Here is a 24,219-nt window from a genome sequence, read left to right as displayed (position 1 = left end):
GAAGCATTAACACCAGTCTATAGATAATCTTGAGTTATATAATTTGCCTTGGTATAGCAGGTTCTTAGATACCTATGCTTATTCAATTAGGAATGTTGAATTTTTCCCCCCTGAAAAAACTAACGTTTTGCAACAAAGAGGATGAACATTTTTATTTTATTTTATTTTAGTTTGAAACAGAGATCTGGGGAAATATCATGGCCAGAAGTGCTGCAATTATATCAGAGGGATGAATTAGAATGGGCTTTTTTAAAAAGCAAGGATCCCCCTTTGATCTAAATAACTCATATTCAGCCATTCCTTTATAGATCAATAGATCTCATCAGTTATAGCATGTCAATAATGCTATATATCTCATTTCATTTAAAGGCGATATACAAATCTTAAGTTAATTACAATGAACTCTTCAGAAAGTATTTTCAAACTCTGGATGATTTCGATGTTGGAAGTTAATAAATCTGCTGGGAGCATTTGATAGCATTAAATTTCCTTTTAAATCCATTTTAGCAAGTCAGTGAAAATTGACTGGAAAGATAATCCATAATGCTGTTATATATGACACGAGATCAATTGCAACTTCTGTAGATTGTATTGGGGTAATTGAGCAAATTTTTACATGCTACTGTAGGAAATTAGCACCCATCTCTGTCCTAGAAAAATGAAATATTTTTCGAAACATTAAAAAGACAGAATATTTCCCTTAAAAGGGGGGCAGAAACTCACACACACACACACACTTTGTCAATGGGCCATTAAGATCTGAGCCAGTCTATTCTACATAACAAAGATTCAGGCAGAGCCATGGTAGGAATTGCCCAAATCACCCAGCAAGAGTCAACCAAGCCTGGGACTCAGGACAGCCTACAGAGTTGCCCCTGCTTGGCCCCTTGGGAGTCTGACAACCAATCAGAATACAAATTCAAGTTCAAAAGTCCAGATAGGGTATAAAACTCAGGCACTCTCAGCATCTCTGCCCGTTTTCTTGTCTTCACCCAACATCTTCAAGGCATGTGGTCCTGTCCACCATTAAAACCATCTTTCCAAACAACCTCCATGTTTCCAGTGTCCTTCTCCATACTTGGAACTGAACCCAGAAGGGCATTTCTTCCAACTCTACCCTCTTGGGCGTCATTCAGGTGGCGCAGTGTTTAGGGTGCAGTACTGCTGGCCACTTCAGCTGACTATTATCTGCAGTTCGGCGGTTCCAATCTCACCGGCTCAGGGTTGACTCAGCCTTCCATCCTTCCGAGGTGGGTGAAATGAGGACCCGGATTGTTGTTGGGGGCAATATGCTGACTCTGTAAACCACTTAGAGAGGGCTGAAAGCCCTATGAAGCGGTATATAAGTCTAACTGCTATTGCTATTCCTTTTTGTGAAAATGGTTTTACGAGAAATCGGAAAAATTCAGCTAAGGCGCATACAATGATGAAGCATAAGAAATTAATTCAGTTTTCCAATTTATGGGAAATTGAAACACATACACTATTGTATTTCTCAAAAGAACAATATTGTAAAGGGAAAGGAGATGGAAGAAAAACTCAAGCTGTGACCTGCAGGTAACTTAAACTCTTCAAAATCTATATTTTAATGACATCAGACAAGTATATAGCCTTCGTGTGGCCAAGGGTTCTACTTGACACGAGCACTCGCTAGGGAAGCCCACTTCAAAGGTGAGGGCAGAGAAAGGAGGTGTGAGGTGCTCTCACATTCAACTTTCTAACTTAAGAGGCAGTTTGGGAAAAGATTTGGGAATTATTCTCTAAACACTAATAGCAATAGCAGTTAGACTTATATATCGCTTCATAGGGCTTTCAGCCCTCTCTAAGCGGTTTACAGAGTCAGCATATTGCCCCCAACAACAATCCGGGTCCTCATTTCACCCACCTCGGAAGGATGGAAGGCTGAGGGAAGGAGGAAAGAAGGGAGGGAGGAGGGAAGGAAGGAAGGAAGGAAGGAAGGAAGGAAGGAAGGAAGGAAGGAAGGAAGGAAGGAAGGAAGGAAGGAAAAGCAATAGCAGTTAGACTTATATACCGCTTCATAGAGCTTTCAGCCCTCTCTAAGCGGTTTACAGAGTCAGCATATTGCCCCCAACAACAATCCGGGTCCTCATTTCACCCACCTCGGAAGGATGGAAGGCTGAGGGAAGGAGGAAAGAAGGGAGGGAGGAGGGAAGGAAGGAAGGAAGGAAGGAAGGAAGGAAGGAAAAGCAATAGCAGTTAGACTTATATACCGCTTCATAGGGCTTTCAGCCCTCTGTAAACGGTTTACAGAGTCAGCTTATCGCCCCCAACAACAATCCGGGTCCTCATTTCACCCACCTCGGAAGGATGGAAGGCTGAGTCAACCTTGAGCCGGTGAGATTTGAACCGCTGAACTGCAGATAGCAGTCAGCTGAAGTAGCCTGCAGTGCTGCATTTAACCACTGCGCCACCTCGGCTCTAAGAGAAGTAAATAGCCCTAGAGCAGAGGTGTCAAACTTGATTTCATTGAGGGCCGCATCCGGGTTGTGTTAGACCTCGGGGAGGCTGGGCGGGCGTTGCCAGGGTGGGTGTGGCTAGCTCGATGTCACTCATGTTGGGGGCACCTGTGGTGGCCCAAGTGTTCTGCCAACAAAAATGGGCAGCTCCAAGCTCCGTTTTTGGCTGCGACGGCCTCCTGCAATCCTCTGCCGGTGAAAATCGAGCTTGCAAGACTGACCATGTTTTCGCTGACACAGGCACTGAGGGCTGGTCCTTCTCTGTTTCCAGGCCACCCCCGTGGGCCAGATCTAAGCGCCCGTGGACTGGATCAGGCCCCCAGGCTTTGAGTTTGACACCCCTGCCCTAGAGATTCTGATTGGTCCTGTCTGACGAGAGAATTGTTCTCATAGAGTTGAGCCTTGTTCAGTCAGCAATTAACTCTGATTCGGTAGACCAACAAACGAACAACCTAAGCTGAAAATAAGTCCAAAAAATAAGGTTTTCAGAAAAAAAGAACATGTGAAAGGAGAGATGTGAGACTAAAACAGAATTGGAGTGGCCATTAAGAGCTGGTGCCCATGGGCAAAAATGAAGACGAGAGCTAGAATCCAGATGCTGGATCATAATAACACCTCCAGTTTAGATTTATGGGTTCAATGGTGCATGTAGAATAATTGAGGAAAAACTGCTGGCAGAAACTGCTAATCCTTAGTAGTACTCCTAAAATAGTAGCACTGGCACTATTGATTGGGCATGTTAATGCATGCCACATTAGTTAATTATGGTGGATGCTTTACTCTTGATTTGCGTACTTTCAAGCACACAGTTCATTTGTTGTTTCTTGTCTTACAAAATACATTTTGAGGTTGGTATCTGCCCCCATGCCAGGCAGTGTGCCCAGTCACGAATTTATGCCTACGTATTAAGAAGTCTAACTTTACAGCTTTGAACTTTGTAGGTTTACTCTATTTTTTAACCCTTTTTAAAATCTTCTTCTTCAAGACAATAATGGCTAAAAATACAATTCCTGCGACGTTCTAAGCAATAGCGCCACTTGGTGGAGCATTCTGGATTCTTGCTGTAGGATTGAATACAGTAGATCCATTTTTTTCAGACTCATTCAAAATTCAGTCATTAGTTCATGAATTGCCTTAATGCAAGTAAACGGAGTGTAAACATACTGTGATGAATTGTACAACACAACGGCCTCAAGAAATTTCAGACAGTCTTATATTTGCATCAGGCTGTACAGACCAACATCTCTACAAATGTTACCTCCTGCAAAATCCAGATGAGAAGATCGGAATAGAGCTGGAAGGGACCTTGGAGGTCTTCTAGTCCAACCCCTTGCTCAAGCAGGAGACCCTAGACCATTTCAATCCATCAATCAATCAGAATAGAGCTGGAAAGGACCTTGGAGGTCTTCTAGTCCAACCCCCTGCTCAAGCAGGAGGCCCTATGCCATTCAGACAGGTGGCTGCCCAGTCTCTTCTTAAAAACCTCCAGGGATGAAGCACACACAATTTCTGAAGGCCAGCCGTTCCACTGGTTCATTGTCCCCACTGTTAGGAAGTTTCTCCTAAATTCCAGCTTGCTTCTCTCCTTGATTAGTTTCCATTCATTGTTTCTTGTCTTGCCTTCCGGTGCTTTGGAGAATAATTTGACCCCCTCTTCTTTGTAGCAGCCCCTCAAATACTGGAATACTGCTATCGTGTCACCCCTAGTCCTTCTTTCCTGTAGACTAAACATACCCAATTCCTGCACCCGTTCTCCATATGTTTTGGTCTCCTCGCCTTTCATCATTTTAGTTGATCTTCTTAGTAATAGCAATAGCAGTTAGACTTATATACCGCTTCATAGGGCTTTCAGCCCTCTCTAAGTGGTTTACAGAGTCAGCATATTGCCCCCACAGTCTGGGTCCTCATTTCACCCACCTCGGAAGGATGGAAGGCTGAGTCAACCTTGAGCCGGTGAGATTTGAACAGCCGAACTGCAGATAACAGTCAGCTGAAATGGCCTGCAGTGCTGCACCCTATCCACTGCACCACCTCGGCTCACCTCGGTGAACATTGGGCAGCATACAACAAAATTAAAACATTATTTTGTTCTTCTCTGGGGACACATAACACATTAGAAAAACTGTTGCAAGGAATATCTCTATCTCTTAGTCATCCGATCCTATGTACAAAAAAGAGATTGAGCTAAAGAAAAGTATTCAGTAAAGACTTTGGGTAGATATAATGTTGCCTCTAATCCATCCAAGGTCCATTTAGTCCCACTTTCTCTTTGTACCAGCGGCCAATCAGAAGCCTAAGAGAAGTTAACTGGCATGAAGAATATAGTCACCTATCACTGTTTTTGTACTATTGATATTGATAGTACTATTTTGTACTATTGATATTTTGTACTGTTTGAACATGTAGAAGATTGCTTTAATATACTGCAAGTTATTATAGCAATTAGACTTATATACCGCTTCATAGGGCTTCCAGCCCTCTCTAAGCGGTTTACAGAGAGTCAGCATATCGCCCCCAACAACAATCCGGGTCCTCATTTCACCCACCTCGGAAGGATGGAAGGCTGAGTCAACCTTGAGCCGGTGAGATTTGAACCGCCGAACTGCAGATAGCAGTCAGCTGAAGTGGCCTGCAGTACTGCACCCTACCCACTGCGCCACCTCGGCTCTTAGATGGTTAAGCTTAGATGTCTAGCTTAACCATCTATCCGTCATGGCCCATCTCGCTTTGTAACTCTTGATGCTCTTCCCATCCCATTGCTTTCACATTGTTCCACTTGACTTACAGGAAGCTGATATTTCTCAAAATCCACTGGTCTTCCCACCTCCATGCAGGCTGTCAACCAGCTGATATCAAGAATCCTGAATCTTGAGCTGTCCTCCATCTTGTGTTTATGCAGCCATCCAAGGATTTCGGAGCAGGAATTATTCTCAGCCACAATGTGGGTGACACAATCACTAGAGAAACAAGCATAAAGGTTGAACTTCCTCTTGAGCAAGCAATAGCAATAGCATTTAGACTTATATACCCCTTCACAGTGTTTTACAGCCTTTTCTAAATGGTTTAGCATCAGCGTCATAGCAATAGCAACAGCAGTTAGACTTATATACCGCTTCATAGGGCTTTCAGCCCTCTCTAAGCGGTTTACAGAGTCAGCATATCGCCCCCAACAACAATCCGGGTCCTCATTTTACCCACCTCGGAAGGATGGAAGGCTGAGAGTCAACCTTGAGCCTGGTAAGATTTGAACAGCCGAACTGCAGAACTGCAGTCAGCTGAAGAAGAGCCAAGGTGGCGCAGTGGTTAAATGCAGCACTGCAGGCTACTTCAGCTGACTGCAGTTCTGCAGTTCGGCTGTTCAAATCTTACCGGCTCAGGGTTGACTCAGCCTTCCATCCTTCCGAGGTGGGTGAAATGAGGACCCGGATTGTTGTTGGGGGCAATATGCTGACTCTGTAAACCGCTTAGAGAGGGCTGAAAGCCCTATGAAGCAGTATATAAGTCTAACTGCTATTGCTATTGCTATTGCTGCATTTAACCACTCGGCTCCATGTTGCCCCTAACAATCCGGGTCCTCATTTTACCCACCTCAAAAGGATGGAAGGCTGAATTAACCGTGAGCTGATCAGGATCGAACTGCTGATAGTCGGCAGAATTAGCCTGCAATCCTGCATTCTAACCACTGCGCCACCACAGCTCTTAGCAAGATTTTATAACAGCAAACAGGAGAACTGCCAGGGAAGGAGGGAGGGAGGGAGGGAGATGCAATTTGATGTTATAGGAACTCCAAATATGTTATCATATTGCAATGATTCTCTGAAACTCAGACTTAGTATCAATTAACAGCCTCGTAAGGTAAAAGTCTGTAGAGGTTCTCAATCATCCAGGTCATGGTTGACCCAAAGGTGCTTTTTCAGGAGGCAACTGGACTTTTTTTTCTTTTGAAGATGTTTTGCTTCTCACCCAAGAATCTTCTTCCCCTCTGACTGGATGGTGGGGAATGGAAAAATGGATACTCCTTGCAGACAAATCCTTCCATTCCCCACCATCCAGTCAGAGGGGAAGAAGATTCTTGAATGAGAAGGAAAACATCTTCAAAGCAAAAACACAGTCCAGTTACCTCCTGAAAAACCACCTTTGAGACAGCCTCATAAGTTGCATTTTCCTCAGCCATTTCATGCCTGCAGTATGAAAAAAAATGCTATGCTTATATCCTATAATAATGAAGAATCTTAATATTACCCAGATTGCCTTCTGAATAAATTGTGTGCCTGGTCAGTGTCTGGAATATAGCCCAAAAAAATCTCTTTGGTGCTAAATATTTTAAGCATTTCATTGCTAATATTTTCCACTAAACTTCAAACCTCGAAAGTAAACCCTTTGTACATAACAATTTGTTAAGCATACATGAAATAATCCCTTTGAACTATGTGCTGTATATAGCAAGCAAGCACATCTTTAAGTGTAAGCATAACAGTCTGTGCTACACTGATATTTTAGTTGTGGCTTTAATGAAACTTTAATGATTGGGTGACTAGGTAACTAATTATAACGGTTCTTAAATCACTACTCAAACAGACGTCCTTATGGCATATTATGCAAAGCATTAGAAATGGGCAGGCCACAAGATGTGTTCTCTGAGAGGGTTAGCACAATTGTTTCAAAAGGTTTCCTTCGCACATATGTGCTAGTCGTTCCCGACTCTAGGGGCTGATACTCATCTCCGTTTCAAAGCCAGAGATCCAGCGCTGTCCGAAGACGTCTCCGTGGTCATGTGGCTGACATGACTAAATGCCGAAGGCGCATGGAACGCTGTTCCCTTCCCATCAAAGGTGGTTCCTATTTTTCTACTTGCATTTTTACATGCTTTCGAACTGCTAGGTTGGCAGAAGCTGGGACAAGTAACGGGAGCTCACTCCATTACGCGGCACTAGGGATTCGAGCCGCCAAACTGCCGACCTTTCTGATCGACAAGTTCAGTGTCTTAGCCACTGACCCACTGCGTCCCTATGCATATGTGTGTCTATAATCCCTTCACTTCACTGGGGGTTTTAGCAGAAGAGTTGTTGGTTCATGAACACAAGTGCAGGCAGCTTCAAAACAACCATGCCAACTCTTTTAGAAGACCCACTCCAAATACTAGAAATGTGTAACGTTCCCTGCTATTCACCCACAGAATGTAATGACCCCACAGCTCCCTTTCAGTGGCAGTGACGTAAACAATGACTTGCCATAACATACAATCACATGTATACTATTACATAGCCAATATCCTATTGTATTAAGTAGTAATTACATCAGTTCCTCTTGTCATCAATGCCCAGAAAGATAAAAACCCATTATTAGCTCTTCGGCTCTCCATACACCTCTTTCTTCTGCCTCTCTCCTACCTCCTTTCTTCCCTCCATCATCCTTTTTCTACTCTACTTCCCCTTCCTTTCTCCTTCTCCTCTCTCTTCATTCCACTCCTCCTTCTCCTCCTCATCTTCCCCCCTTACCCTCTCTCCTATCCCTCTCTTCCCATCTTTCTTCTCTCCTCTGTTTCCCACTCTTCCTCCCATTGGTGTATTTCCGCTTCTGAGCAAACTCCATTCTATGTTGATGGCATTTATGCTTCCATATCAATATACTTAACATATCTTAGTTTTAAAGAAAAAATAAGAGAAGACAGTATACATGTGCAATCATATTACATTAAAATCTAACACCCCTCGTCAAGCCTAATATTCATCCCTCCCTCCCCCCCAACCCCCCCCCAACCTTCCCTCCCCTGACTTCCCAGAACCCATACACGGTATAAATCTTTAACAAAAACAGTCTAAAATATATTGGAAAAAAGAATAGAAAATTGATAACATCTTTACATTGAACTTAGCTCCTCCTTGCTAGGCTAACTTTAAACAATTTATATCAGTCCTGATCTTAAGCATAAGCTATCTGGAATTTCTTAGTCCCATATTTATTTTGTATATAATCGATCCATTTTTTCGTCTTGTTTATATCTCTCGTTTGAGTGGTCCTTAAGATATGCAGATATTTTAGCCATCTCGGCTAAATTTGTGACTTTCAATGTCCATTCTTGAATTGTAGACAAGTCTTCCTTCTGCCAGTATTGCGCCACCAACAATCTAGCTGTTAGTCTTCTCATCCTTCCTATCACCCATCTCCTCCCACTTATGACTTCAGGACTGTAACTTTGCTGCTTGTATCCTTACGATTGATATTGATTGTTTCCTGATTGCTTATTTTCACCCTATGACTATCATTAATTGTTGATTCGTGATGAACATATCTTTTCTTTTATGTACACTGAGAGGATATGCACCAAAGACAAATTCCTTGTGTGTCCAATCACATTTGGACAATAAAGAATTATATTCTATTCAGTGAATTAAGGAAGTTTCTTTCGAAGCTACTTCTAAATGTTATTTCATAGCTCTGGTCTTAAAGCAATATTTCAGCCCCTTTTGCCTAGGTATCAGTTCCTTCATATTTCCATCAAGCCTTTTTTTCTTTCTTTCTGCAAGTTCCCAGAGGCAATAAAGCAGCAAATTGCTGAACATCGGAAATGTGATTATCTGTTGATTTGGGGCAGGAAATGAAATAAGAGACATCCAGTCTTTGGATAGATTTAATGCATTTTAAATGTAGCTTCCCAGCTTGCCATGATAACAGAAAACATAACAGAAGCGGTGACATCACAATTCCTTCCACTCTTGCATCCCAATAATCACAAGAAGGAGCATGAAATGTGGCATTTGATTGGGGCAATCCAATCACAGCACATTTCATCATTTCCCCCTCTCGGACCTGTGGAGACCCATGACCTTAAATTGCAAATTTTAAAAACCAAGATTGACACACATCTCAAAGCCACATCTTTGGAAGTCTATGGAGATTCTCAGTCATCCAAGTCCTGGTTGTCTCAAAGGTGGGTTTTTTTTCAAGAGGCAACTGGATTTTCTGGGTTTTCTTTGAAGTTGTTTTACTACTCATCCAAGGAGCTTCTTCAGCTCTGACTGGATGGTGGGGAATGGAAGGATTTATATTCCTTGCAGGCAACACAACTCCTTTCAACAGTTCCAAGAAGGCTGCACAACCATTTGCACCACTCAGGTGACCCTCACAACACAGATTAACCCCCAGGTCACCTTAACAACTTGCTAAAAAGAATGGAAATGACCAGCTGTATGAAAAGGAGTATAAATCCTTCCATTCCCCAACATCCAGTCTCAGCTGAAGGACGAGAAGTGAAACATCTTCAAAGAAAAACCAGAAATTTCCTCTTGCCTCTTGAAAAAAAAAAACACTTTTGGGATGCATCTCTTGAAATTAACCTGGCCTTTTGCACAATATCATGGCATGACCCAGGATTGCTAGTCCTGATCACTGCAAATAATCTCTCAGTCAAAAAGAAGGATGCTTCGCCCAAAAATGGAACAACAAAGAGAAGAATAAATAATAAATAAGATACTAACATGCACAGAAATGGACAGACTGATTCTAGAGCTCAAGGACAAGGGTGAGACGGGATACTACGAAATCTGGGAGAAATGTTTACCAATGGTTAGAAACGAGGGGGAAAGTTCGGGACAGAAAAACATAGATAAGTTAAGAATTGGAAATATGATATTAACATTGTAGGATAGGTAGGAATTGGATATGTATATGTACTGGTAGTAACTATATAATGAAAGGGATTAATGGGTAGGTAATTTGACTGATTCCACATATCTACATAAGAGATAGCAATAGCAGTTAGACTTATATACCGCTTCATAGGGCTTTCAGCCCTCTCTAAGCGGTTTACAGAGTCAGCATATCGCCCCCAACAACAATCCGGGTCCTCATTTTACCCACCTCGGAAGGATGGAAGGCTGAGTCAACCCTGAGCCTTGGATGGATAGATAATAGATAAGATAGATATAGAAGATAGATAGATAGATAGATAGATAGATAGATAGATAGATAGATAGATAGATAGATAGATAGATAGATAGATAGATAGCAATAGCAATAGCAATAGCAATAGCAATAGCAATAGCAGTTAGACTTATATACCGCTTCATAGGGCTTTCAGCTCTCTCTAAGCGGTTTACAGAGTCAGCATATCGCCCCCAACAACAATCCGGGTCCTCATTTTACCCACCTCGGAAGGATGGAAGGCTGAGTCAACCCTGAGCCGGTGAGATTTGAACAGCCGAACTGCAGAACTGCAGTCAGCTGAAGTAGCCTGCAGTGCTGCATTTAACCACTGCGCCACCTCGGCTCTCTCCAGATATAAACTGTTATTGTTGTAAGATCTAAGAACTCTGTGGAAATGACTATACCAGAGATGATGTACTATGTCCAACGTTTTTAATGTTTACCTAATAAAAATCTTTTTTTTAAAAAAAAGGGATGCTTCCGTGATCATCCCCTTTTTCCATTTTTAAATGGAGTTCCTGGCTTAAGTTTTATGGCTCTTGTGTTGTTTCCTTTGTGTCTTGAGAATCCCCTACTTTATGCAACTCACTGGGCTTGGCTCACTTTAGGGGATGTCAGCAAGAGCTTTGAAAGCTAATCCAGAATTCTACTTTCATATCAGTCCCACCAGCTGTTAACAAAAATGATAGAGATTGGATTTACGCTCCACACTTTCTTATTATTCTCTAGTCCAACTTCCCGGAAGGGAGAATTAGAAGAGCTTTATACTGTCATACTATACTATATATACACAAATATACCACTGTATATAAGCACATTTGTATCTGTGACAATATAGTATTGTACTATGTTGTATATTTATTCCATTTTAAATCATTCTGAGCATTCGTTTACACTGGAACAGTGTGATATAAGTTGTCCTGGGTAAGTCGACGCTACGGATATTTGCTCAAAAGAAAGTCTCATTCAATTCAGTGGGTGGCGCAGTGGTTAGGGTGCAGTACTGCGGGCCACTTCAGCTGACTGCTATCTGCAGTTCGGCGGTTCAAATCTCACCGGCTCAAGGTTGACTCAGCCCTCCATCCTTCCGAGGTGGGTAAAATGAGGACCCGGATTGTTGGGGGCAATATGCTGACTCTGTAAACTGCTTAGAGAGGGCTGAAAGCCCTATGAAGCGGTATATAAGTCTAACTGCCATTGCTATTGCTATTGCTAAGCGGCTCAGGGTTGACTCAGCCTTCCATCCTTCCGAGGTGGGTGAAATGAGGACCCAGACTGTGGGGGCGATATGCTGACTCTGTAAACCGCTTAGAGAGCGGCTGAAAGCCCTATGAAGCGGGATATAAGTCTAACTGCTATTGCTACTATTGCTATTGCTATTTATTCTGGGAAAATGAAACTGAACTGTAGTACTTCAGATTCGAAGTAAAAAAAAATGCTCTTGAAATGTGCGTTTCTATGGATCACACAGAAGCTGTGGCGAGCAGTCACAGGTTCCTGGGAAAATTTAAACAGCTGCCAATTTAAAGAGCTAAAAACAGTCACATAAGAATTCCTACGTATTCCATATCACATTTTTTTTAATATATGGGCCTGGAATGATGTCCACTTCTAAGAACATCTTTCCCCAAACTTGTGTCTAGATATGATGAGATTTCTGCTTGCAAATTTCTAGCCGGTGCCCAACTGGTGGGTCCCAGGTTGAGGAAAGCCAAAATAAAAAAAAGATTTCAGCAGAGAAGCATAATCCTATGCATGCTTGCTCAGAAGTAAGTCCCACTGAGCTCAATTAGACTTCTTTCCAGCAAACCCAGATAGGACTGTAGTCTGTTATCTTAATGATCAAACTGGTTACACATCATTTTTCAAATCAACACTGTGTTGCCTTCCCCCTTTAATTAAACTGATGTGATCTGCTTTGTTGTCTCAAACAACAACAAAAAAATTCAGTTAAGAGTTGTTTAACTTCTGCTTCCTGTGGTTTATATCCCTTTATATAAAATGTGCATATTTAATGTATTTTGTACATAGCTGAAGTTCTGGGAACTCTGCCATTTCTGCACTCACAATAACAGATCAGCCAGCATGCCCTACTTTTCTTCTGTTATTCTACAGCTGCGTTGTATCCTTGGTCCAAAAAAAAAAAAAAATAATGTAAAAAACGTAGAATTTCCACCGATATTGTTGACATATTTTTTTTTTTAAAAAAAAATAGATTGACAGTTAAATTGTCCTGGTTGAAGTGAATTCAAAACGGTTTCCAGTCAAACAAGGAACACCTCCCAGGGCCTGGATAAAATAAATAAATAAACCAAAATTGTCAAGTCCTCTTTTCTTCTTCACATTTGCTCTGGCTGAAGTTATCAATTTGCTATGAGGGGCGGGAAGAGACAGAAAGAAAAGAGGTCACTTGCTTTTCCTCTGTCCAGCTAGGAAGATGTGTCTAGCTGACTCGAAAATGTTAAATGGAATTGAATTGGGGGGGGGGTCAAAGCCTGCGTGGGAATCCACAGTCCATCCCATTTAGAGAAATCTAAAAGTATCCAGCAAGAAGACCGTGGCAATTTATACTTTCACCAAGAGTAGCAGGGGTGAAATTCAGCAGGTTCTGACAAGTTCTGGAGAACTGATAGCGGAAATTTTGAGTAGTTTGGAGAACCAGCAAATACCACCTCTGGTCTGCCCCAGAATGGGGTGGGAATGGGGATTTTATAGCACCCTTCCCCTGGAGCGGGGTGGGAATGGAGATTTTACAGTATCCTTCTCCTGGAGTGGGGAAGGAATGAAGATTTTATAGTATCCTTCCCCCGGAGTGGGATAGGAATGAAGATTTTACAGCAACCTTCCCCTGGAGTGGTGAGGGAATGAAGATATTACAGTATCCTTCCCCTGGAGAGGGAATGGGGATTTTACACTATCCTTCCCCTGGAGTGGGCAGGGAATGGAGATTTTACAGTATCCTTCCCCTGGAGTGGGGAAGAAATGGAGATTTTACAGCAACCTTCCCCTGGAGTGGTGAGGAAATGAAGATATTACAGTATCCTTCCCCTGGAGTAGGAAGGGAATGGGGATTTTGCATTATCCTTCCCCTGCCATGCCTACCAAACCACACGCACAGAACTGGTAGTTAAAAAAAATTGAATTTCACCACTGAAGAGTAGGGTTGGGGATTAAGGGCACATAGATGTGCCCAAGAACTCACCAGCCTGAAGAAGATTTTTGCACTCCTGACTGATTTTTGTCTCTCCTACACTGGCAGCTGCAAATGCCAACTAGCCATTGATCATTTAAGAATATTTTTTGGGGGAAAATGGAACAGACACTATTTGGGTCCTAGTTTCTGACCATATTTATTTTTGGGTCAGCCCAGACAAAAATAGCAATAGCAATAGCAATAGCAGTTAGACTTATATACCGCTTCATAGGGCTTTCAGCCATCTCTAAGCGGTTTACAGAGTCAGCATATCGCCCCCACAGTCTGGGTCCTCATTTCACCCACCTCAGAAGGATGGAAGGCTGAGTCAACCTTGAGCCGGTGAGATTTGAACCGCTGAACTGCAGATAACAGTCAGCTGAAGTGGCCTGCAGTACTGCACCCTAACCACTGCACCACCTCAGCTCTTAGCTCCATATAGCAGAAAACATGAGCAATTGCACCAAGGCGCTTAATGGCAGGTGAGATGGCAGGCGGGCCTTAGAAACCGAAGGGCCAGAGAGCTCCATACATTCCAGATGTTTATAATCTCCAGTATCATCTCCCTAAGTAACGATACATGTGTTTATTCAAGATAGATCCCTCCCTCAATTTTGCATCAGTGTAACTGATGTGCTTCCACATATGTAACAGATATAATGTTCATGTAATAGAAAAAAGGCAGCTGATAGAAACCCTCCTCGTGTAAGATGGCCAGGAGCAAAGTTAATTTAATTGTGGCTATAACATTCAGCGCTAGTGCTATATTAAGATGCCTGAGTGTTCTTTCAACACTTGGCTAATGAGATTCTCCAAATTAAGAAGGTTTATTTACAGGAACAAGATATTATGCACTGTGATATTATTTTCCTTTAACATCTGCTATTGAAATTTTCCACATTTGGCCATTTAGGTTAGCTCAGATTTTGGGATAGAGATCATTGCGTGGATCAACATTTTATAAAAATGTGACATCCAATGTGGATCAGAGGGCTAGGACCTTGTCCCCATCCCCGTGTTACACTTCTGATCTAGATATCACGCTATAGCTTTGGGAAGAATCCTTCTTTCCAAAACATATATCAACAGTATCTCAGAAACCACCAACAGACTATTACCACCACGTGGAATCAGCAAAGCACCAACTAAAGCCCTTCAAAACATCCTTTAAAAACCAGAAGATTCGGCAACCACAGAAGTAGAAAAAAAAACGAGAGGCATCTACAACGTACAGTGTAATGACTGTAACAGTGGCTGTGTAGGAGAAATAGGCAGAAGTCTGGCAGAATGCACCCATGAACATCAATTAGCAACGAGAAGTCATGATGAAATCTCTTTAATTTCACAACATAGGGACAGACTTAACCAGACTTAACAACTGGGAGATTGTGACCATTGTAACTATCCTAGATGAAGCCAAGTCAAAAAATGCTAAACAATTCCTAGAAGCTTGGCACCCTGACAACAGCCATCAATAGACACATAAACGATGTCTGTTGTGGCCCGGCAGTTGCCGTTGGAGCTGCGCGCCAGACTCCGACAGCGAGGGGTCTTATGAGTCGGCCCTGGAGGAGGTGGAGGACCCTGGACAGGGTGCCGACTCCGAGCAGGGCGAGGAGAGACTGGTTGGCCACCAGGTGGCGCTGGAGCCTTGGATCAGAGGGAGTGATCAGGAAAACACTTGTGAGTTGTTTCGGGATGCACGCCGTAGAAGGGCTACTCGGCGGCAAGAACAACTGCGTAATCATAGGAGATGATTACGCTCAGTTGATGCTTATTAAGATCCTCTCCTGATTATAAAAGAAACCACGCCCTTGTGCAGAAGTTAAGGACTAACCAGAAACAAACTTGGCAGGCTGGATTGCTGCCAGAGTTTGTGTGCATTGCTGCCATCTTTTTGTTTATGTGGCTTGCAGCCAATGAGAGTCTGGACTGATTAAAAGAAACCTTTTTAGTTACATGGGTTTTGGCTTTCGTTCCTGGATGGAGGAAGGGGGTCAGAACAGAAACAGAAAGACTAAAACACCTCCTCACCAGCAATCAATACCCAGATGATCATAGATTTAACTCATGGGTGGGCTTCAAAAATTTCACCAATGGGTTTTCTGCCTGGTTGCTGGGTGGACATGGCCATGGTGGGTGTGGCCTAGTCGGACTCCTGCAACACAGCGGGGGGGGGGGTGTTTTCCCCTTCCCCAGGCTCCGGAGGCTTTCCTCGAGCCTCTGGGAGGGCGAAAACTGCATCCCTCAGGCTCTGAAGGCCCTCCAGAGGCCAGAAACAGGCCTGTTTTTGGCCTTCCGGAATGTTCAGGAGGCCCATTTTTCCCCCTCCCCTCACATTCAAAACGGGCCATGTGGAGACTCCGGGGAGGGATGGGAGGGGCGGGTGGGCGGGTTCAGCCAGGGGTGGGATTTGGAGGTTCTCCGAAATGGCCATAACATTAACTATGGGTTCTCCTGAAACTGTGCAGACCCATAGCAGCCCACCCCTAGATTAACTCCAAAATTAATATTAGACCAACTGTTCTGACACCCCCCCCCCTCTTCGCTCATTCACAAACGACAGTCAGACAGAACTTCAAAGGAAATATCTTTATCAGTCCTGGCTCAAGCTGGCTGCGAGCCCAAAAATAAATGTAGATAAAGTCTCTGGCAAAAAGTTACACAGCAAAAGCAAAAACAAAAAGCTCTTACAGCAAACCAGGTTTACAGAAAGCAAATCACTTATCCAAGTGCCTCTTGGAATCAGGTTTACAGAAAGCAAATCACTTATCCAAGTGCCTCTTTGAATCTCGAAACGATGAACCACACACGACGAACGACGAACCACGAATGTTGACTTCTGCCACTAAGGCATGGCACCATCCGTCTTTTATCTGCAGAAGACGACCCTAACGAGCAACAGCTGCTCATTATTCCTGCATCCCGACGCAACTCACGGCAAGCTGCTGCTGAGTCACAACAACCAACAATCAAGAATTGAACAATGCCCCAATTGAGGAACTGCCGAACAAGCTAACAGTAAACAGCCCAACCAAAGAACCTCCGAGACCATTTCCACCAACACTGCTACGGCAAGCTTCTAGAATATTAATTGAGAGTCCCCACTCCTACTAGCGCTGATGATGTTACCTAGTTTGGGTAACGAAACACATGCAAGAAAACAGCCAAGCTCATCAAGGACCCCTCAAGAATCCTTCTGCTGTCTGGAATAGCAGCTTTCTTTCCAAACTAGGCAGCAGCTTCCAAATATTCAGATTTACAATAGTGACAGCTAAGAAATATATACTGATAAAGCAGTGACGTGCGGTGAGGTTTATGGCTGGTGAGGCGCTGACACAGTGGTGGGTTTCAAATTTTTTTAGACTTGTGGACTTCAACTCCCAGAATTCCACAGCCAGGCATGCTCAGTTCCGATTTAAAGCGACAGCATTTGTTTTTCTCCTTTGCGAAAAAGTTTTCCTTCATTCTTTTTCTTCTCCGTGCCTCATCTACGTCAGGAATTTTTCGGCTTTTAACCCTTGCTTGGCTCTGCTTGAGGGATCATAAAGTCAGACTAGATGAGGCACCTCGTTCTCCTGCCTCCTCCTGCAGAGGGCAATTTTTTTAGAGGCTTTTTTAAACAGTTAAGCACTAAGCAGAGTCATCCATGGTGACTCTGGCAGCAACTAGCTCAGCCTACATGTTTAGCAGAGAAACAGCCCGCTGTGTAGATAGTTTAGAAGGGAAACACCCCAAATGTAACAGATTCTATTCATAATTGATCTTAAGTAAAAGTTAGACATAAAGTATTGACATTTTGTCTTGTAGAAGTAAAACATTTACTCATTTTGCTTCAGCAAATAGGACCACATTCAGCTCCTCTCACTCCATATTGGTGGCACCCAAAAAACCCTTTCCCTTCAAAATCATAACCACCAAACTTCACTGGCTTATTCCTGATTTTCAGTGACATGGTTTTATATTGGTCTTCTTTTTAAGTCGTAGCTTTTTGCTAATCTTAACTGAACCTGAATAACCCAAGCAGACCAGATTATTATTTAGTATAAATCTCAGGGTCGTAGGGTAAACTGGGAAGTTGAAAAACCACATCCTGTAAAAAAGCAATAGCAACCTGGTTCCATGTTGTGGCCAAGAAAATGACAAGGATGCGTCCAACTAGTTTTTGAGAATAAGGGAGATGGCTTTGGTAAAGATTTTCAGGCTCCATAGCCTAGTCAAAAGGGGCTAAATCTGAAGAGGAGAGGAGAGGAGAGGAGAGGAGAGGAGAGGAGAGGAGAGAAGAGAAGAGAAGAGAAGAGAAGAGAAGAGAAGAGAAGAGAAGAGAAGAGAAGAGAAGAGAAGAGAAGAGAAGAGACAAATTAGAATAGAATTATTTATTGGCCAAGTGTGATTGGACACACAATTTGTCCTTGGTGCATATGCTCTCAGTGTCCATAAGGAGAATAAAATACATTCATCAAGAATAAAAGGATACGACCCTTAGTGCTAGTCAAGGTTACTAATAAGCTATCAAATCGTGCTAGGAAACAAATAAAAAACAATATAAATTGAAAGATACAAGCAACATGGTTATAGTCATAAGTGGGGAGAGATAGATACTAGGAAGCAAGAGAAGAATAATAGTATGGGTGGATAATGTTCAGAAGTGGATCTCCTTATTAAAAAGAGGGAGGCAGTGTAGCAAAATCAGACTTGCAAGTTTACCTCATTATAGCCAAATGTCAATAAAAGTAGTTTTAGCCCTCCCATGCATCTGATTTCCTGGTCAGATCAACCTACTTGGGCTGATAGTACTCATCAGGAGGTGCACTTGAGTTGAGAGAGACTTCACCTAAACTGGTGCATTAGACTTCTGCAGAAATAATACATTCCTTATACATTGAATGAGCTTCTCCCGCCTTCTCCAAAATTGTCCCAAAGTTTCAAACCTTCCCTCTCTTGAAACATAACCACACACCTAGCTCAGGGGTGAAATCCACTTACCTCTGCTACCTATTCGGTAGCAATGTGAGTGTGTGCATGATTGCTTTGCTCGCAGGCACCACCTCTGCACATGTGCAGGACCTTCCGTGCATGCGCAGAACATCAAAATGACATCCGAGGGGGCGGGGCCTGCTACTGAGTGCGCCTGGCAAGCAAGTAAGCGAACAGCAAGGTAAGCGAACAGCAAGGTAAGCGAACAGCGAGGGGGAGGGAATCAGCTGTGCCATGCGATTTAGATTAGCTAGAAAGCAGGAAATCCCCTGCTTTCTAGTTAATATAAATCGCACAGCAGAGTTGATCGTCAGGAAAACCAGTTCACCCAAACTGGCAGCATTTTTTTTTTGCTAACGGTTCGGGCGAACAGCTGGCATCTTTGCTACCAATTCAGGTGAACCGGTCCAAACCGGTAGCATATCACCCCTGACCTAACCACAATTTTACGCTCCCACGTGTTAATGCACACACTTTAAGAAAAGAGGGGGGGGGGGAGTTCACTCTTGCCTTTGGGAACTGGTCTAGATTTGCAGCTAGAATTGTGGGAAGGCAACCTGATTCCTTCAGAGCAGGATTCCCAATCAGGTTTTCCCTCCTAAACAACCCCAATTAAAAATCTGCAGTTATTAATTGCCTGCTGAGTGGGTACCATAATATCAGGGGTGGGTTTCTCGCCCCGTTCCAACCGGATCGGTTGGAACGAGGCCGGCGGCGTCCTCGCGCACGCACGTGGCGTCCTCGCGCACGCACGCGGTGCGCGTGTGCACACGCGCAATGCGCGCGTGCGTACTAGCGTCTGCACGATGCTCCAGCTGCTCCTGGAGGATCGCGCAGGCGTTCTGCGCATGCGTGGAAAGCGCGAAATTCAAAAAAAACGGGTAAGGAGCGGGCGCGGGTGTGCGGGCGCGCGTGGGCGCGGGGGGGGGGGGCTTCGCCGTTCCCGGAAGTTACTTACTTCCGGGTTCGGCGACCAACCGGATCGCAGGGACCGGTGCGAACCGGTCGAAACCCAGCCCTGCATAATATATCCAGCTCCTTCACACGCCTTCTCTATTGAAATAATAAGGATGGCCCACTTGTAGAAAGCCTTCTTATTTACTATAAAACGCCCACGTTACTTTGAACTAGGGCACTGAAATCAGAGCACTGCAAAACGCACGGAAATATCATTACACACAAGACTAAAATCTCATTCCATAATTGCCACGTAGTAAAATATGCTTAAATTTAACCCTATATGCAGAATTAATTATTTAACAACGAGGAGGACCTCATTCTGAATGTATAGATATTTACCATCAACATACAGGCAGTCCCCGAATTACAACAGTTCATTAAGTGACTGATCAAAGCTACCACAGCCCTGAAAAAAGGGACTTACGACCCATTTTTCACACTTACAACCGTTACAACGTCCCCATGGTCATGTGATCAAAAATCAAGCGCTTGTGCAACTGACTCATATTTTTTGACGGTTCGAGTGTTTCAGGGTCATGTGATCAGCTTTCGCGACAAGGAAGTCAAGGAGAGTCAGTGGGGGGAGCCAAATTCACTTAACAACCTTGTGACTAACTTAACACCTGCAGTGACTCATTTAACGACCGTGGCGAGAAAGGTCACAAAACGGGGCAGACTCACTTAACAAATGTCTCACTTAGTGGCAAAACTTTCAAGCTCAATTGTGGACATAATTCGAGGAGTGCCGGTACCGCTAAACGCAGTTGTATATCAATAACTATTGTTATAGGACTAAATGAAGCTAGACATAAATGCTACTCAACAAGCTACTTATTCTAAAGCTGCATTTATATTTCATATTAAAGCTTGACGCTTTGTTGTTTTGCTAGCACCTTTTCAAATGTGGGAAATGTATACAATTACTAAAAAGATCTTCAGAAACACACTTTCTGGTACTTCGCACACTCCAGATGCACAGACATGTAGGAGCTGAGGACAACACTTGAGTCCCAAATCATGCTGGGGGAAGCTCACATCAAAAGAAAACGCACTTGGCATGACATTTAATAGGCACCAATAGAATTAAATGAACTTCAGACCATATGATTATTTCATATTTTTTCCCATCCTATCACATTAAAGATTATTAGACTGAGCCAGAAGCTCTGGGGCATCTCTCAAAGTTTCTCAAAGAGGTATCTGTGCTTTTTAGTGCTCAGACGCTTCAAACCTGTTGAACACACTTATCTACACGGATATGCATAGACTTGCACTAAACACTTTTTCAAGCCAACCTTCCATACAAAGAACTTTTTGTACCTGAGTTCATTCTCTACCCGGAAGCCTTTTCTTCTTGCTAGATCCATCAGGAAGGTTCTCCTGGTCATTCCCATTTTCCTCTCCACAATGAAAATAATGATGTCCCTAAAGTCTATTTTGTAGCTGCTCGGAGGAACTGCAATTTGCATTCTTTTCTGCCTCTTCCTCATGGGACTGAAGTTGGTAGTTTTGATCTCATTCATGACAAAACATCTACTGTCTTTCGTTTGCTAAAGCCTAGACTTCACTCGGGGGAAAAAAATAAAGCCTGCAGTCGATCTGTCTGGCCAACCAAAAGCCTGCTTTTGAAGTTACCATCCAGTGATATCACTTGCTCTCTTTTCCCCCAGTCACCCAAAAGAAAGTTTTATACTGTAAACCTATTTATCACTTTTCAGAGCGCTCCTGAGTCAGACAATGGCAAGTACTTTCCAGAAAATCAGAAGAGACAAAATTACTGTCTTTTTGTCTGTCCTATGTGAAAGAATAACTTCCATGAAACTTATTTGCAGAGGGCTTTTGAAATAATAGCCCAATTTATCTAGGGAACTATAGCAATAGCAATAGCAATAGCAATAGTAATAGCAATAGCAATAGCAATAGCAATAGCAATAGCAATAGCAATAGTTAGACTTATATACCGCTTCATAGGGCTTTCAGCCCTCTCTAAGCGGTTTACAGAGTCAGCATATTGCCCCCAACAACAATCCGGGTCCTCATTTCACCCACCTCGGAAGGATGGAAGGCTGAGTCAACCTTGAGCCGGTGAGATTTGAACAGCCGAACTGCAGAACTGCAGTCAGCTGAAGTAGCCTGCAGTGCTGCATTTAACCACTGATGCCACCTCGGCTCCTATACAGCAGGCAAATGTCTCGTATAAACAAAATGGCTTCAGTGTAAGATAATCAACCAAGCTGTACAGAGGCTAATTTAGCTAACTAGTCAAAATATTGTCCTCATTTTCAAGTACAAAGTACTGAGCACATTTTCAAAGATAGCTTCTTAGTACAATGGGGTGGGAACTAATGTCCTGAGCACAAAAATCTATATGGATTTATAATATTCCTGCTCAAATGCTTGCCCATTCAATATCACATGTAAAATTCCTTACTTCTCCAATGTAACCTTAATTTAAGATGGAAATCTAAAGAGGCATGACATGTATACACACACTGCAAATGTATGTAGTGGATCTGGGTACTTGAGAGACCGCCTACTGCCAATTACCTCCACGCGACCTATTAGATCGCATAGATTGGGCCTCCTCCGAGTTCCATCTGCCGGTCAATGCCGCCTGGCAACTACGCGGAGGAGAGCCTTCTCGGTGGCTGCTCCGACCCTATGGAACGATCTCCCCGTGGAGATTCGTACCCTCACCACCCTCCAGACCTTCCGCACAGCCCTCAGAATCTGGCTATCCCGTCAGGCCTGGGGCTAAGACTGTAACCCGCCCGAATGGTATGAATGTTGTGTTTTAATTATGTATTGTCTTATATGTTAAAAGTTTGTCTCCCCCTCCCCCTTGGGTTGTGAGCCGCCCTGAGTCCCCCCCAGGGAAAAGGGCAGCATATAAATAAACTTCTACAATCTACAATCTACAATGTGCCTATATACCTATGAGGTAACATGCGTGCTACATGTTTTCCAGCTCTAGGGGGCGGTGCTCATCTCCGTTTCAAAGCCGAAGAGCCAGCGCTGTCCAAAGACGTCTCCGTGGTCATGTGGCCGCCATGACTCAATGCCAAAGGAGCACGGAACACTGTTACTTTCCCACCAAAGGTGGCTCCTATTTTTCTACTTGCATTTTTTACATGCTCTTGAACTGCTAGGTTGGCAGAAGCTGGGACACTTAACAGGAGCTCACCCCATTAGGTGATGCTAGGAATTTGAACCACCGAACTGCCGACCTTCTGATTGACAAGCTCAGCAGCTTAGCCATTGAGCCACCACGTCCCCTATATATATATACACCTATATTTATACCTCTATACATACAAACATACACACACGTATGTATGTATGCATTACATAGTTTCTCAGTGAGAATGTTCTATCAGTGTTTTATCAGTGTTAGGCCTCAAGTCTTGCTCACCTAATCTCATGAAGACATCTCTTTCAAGGGGAATATCAACAACTGGGTGAAATATATGGTTCTCTACCAAATGACCAAGGTAATTCTCTTGATCTAATTCAGTGTTTCTCAACCTTGGCAACTTGAAGATGTCTGGACTTCAAGTCCCAGAATTCCCCAGCCAGCAAATGCTGGCTGGGGAATTCTGGGACTTGAAGTCCAGACATCTTCAAGTTGCCAAGGTTGAGAAACACTGATCTAATTAGATTAATGCAGAGTTTTGCAAACTTTTCCTTCATCAGATATCATTACATGATGTCATATAATTGGTCAGAGTCAAAACAACTGGCCACATTTCTCTGAGGCTACCCGATTTTAGAAAGTAGCTATTTAAAGTTGTGATTTAGTACAAGCTTATTCAGGAGATGTTGGCAATCTCCAGAGATTTCAGCCATTGAATCTGCACACAAGAGAGGTGGTAGATAATAATTTCATAAAAGTTGCAGCTTCTGGGGCTTCTGGAATATGCATCACCTCGGGCGTATAAATCCAGAAGACTGCCTAGAAAGTGGAAACCCTTCCTGTGAATTTTTGACAAAAGTTGAACAATTCCCTTTCCATTCTTCAATTAAATTTTGGAAGACATTTTGAGGAAAATGGATTTTCTCTTGTGATGCTTATATATCTGTGGCAATTCCTTTTTATGAGAGCCAGGTTAAGGCATGAATTCTAAGCCTAAAGCCAGCTAAATGACCTTGAGCCAGTCGCTCTCTCTTAGATCTAAGAAGGAACCCCCAAATCACTTCCAAAATTTTGCCAAAAAAAACTGCGGGCTGTCTTGGAAACACTAGAAAAGAAAGAAAAAAGAAAATCCTTTCTTCACGCTTTGTATCATGGCTTCTAGACGCCACTAATTGATTCAGAAATCATGATAGAAAACTCAGCAATCTGAAACAATTGCAGTGTCAGAGCTGCCTCAGCTTGAACCTCTAAGTAAAATACGATCCCTAACTCCAGTCGTTGAGAAAGGTATCCTTTACTGGTTAGGGCAGTGTTTTTCAACCACTGTGCCGCGGCACACTAGTGTGCCATGACATAGTATAAGGTGTGCCGTGGGAAAAACACTTTATATATAGTCAATATAGGCACAGAGTTAAATTTTTTTAACATTTTCTAATGGTGGTGTGCCTCGTGATTTTTTTCATGAAAAAAGTGTGCCTTTGCACAAAAAAGGTTGAAAAACACTGGCGTTAGGGTGCAGAACTGCAGGCCACTTCAGCTGACTGTTATCTGCA

At 43.1% G+C, this 24,219-nt stretch overlaps 1 protein-coding gene across 1 annotated transcript in view; it reads right to left on the bottom strand.

Moving 5' to 3' along the window:
• Positions 1-21,056, bottom strand: part of DNTT (DNA nucleotidylexotransferase) — a 170,738-nt gene extending 149,682 nt beyond the window's left edge. Inside the window, exons 1-3 of the mRNA XM_032232153.1 lie at positions 20,854-21,056; positions 5,254-5,434; positions 1,262-1,292 (exon numbers count right to left, since the gene is read on the bottom strand). Of these exons, the coding sequence (XP_032088044.1) occupies positions 1,262-1,292; positions 5,254-5,434; positions 20,854-21,056 (415 nt within the window). The remainder of the gene's footprint in view (positions 1-1,261; positions 1,293-5,253; positions 5,435-20,853) is intronic.
• Between the last annotated feature and the right edge of the window lie 3,163 nt (positions 21,057-24,219).

This window comes from Thamnophis elegans, chromosome 15 (genome assembly GCF_009769535.1).
Source record: "Thamnophis elegans isolate rThaEle1 chromosome 15, rThaEle1.pri, whole genome shotgun sequence".
In the NCBI taxonomy this organism is placed as follows: Eukaryota; Metazoa; Chordata; class Lepidosauria; order Squamata; family Colubridae; genus Thamnophis; species Thamnophis elegans.
The sequence above is the reverse complement of the archived record's forward strand: the minus strand, read 5'-3'. Positions and strand labels throughout refer to the sequence as shown.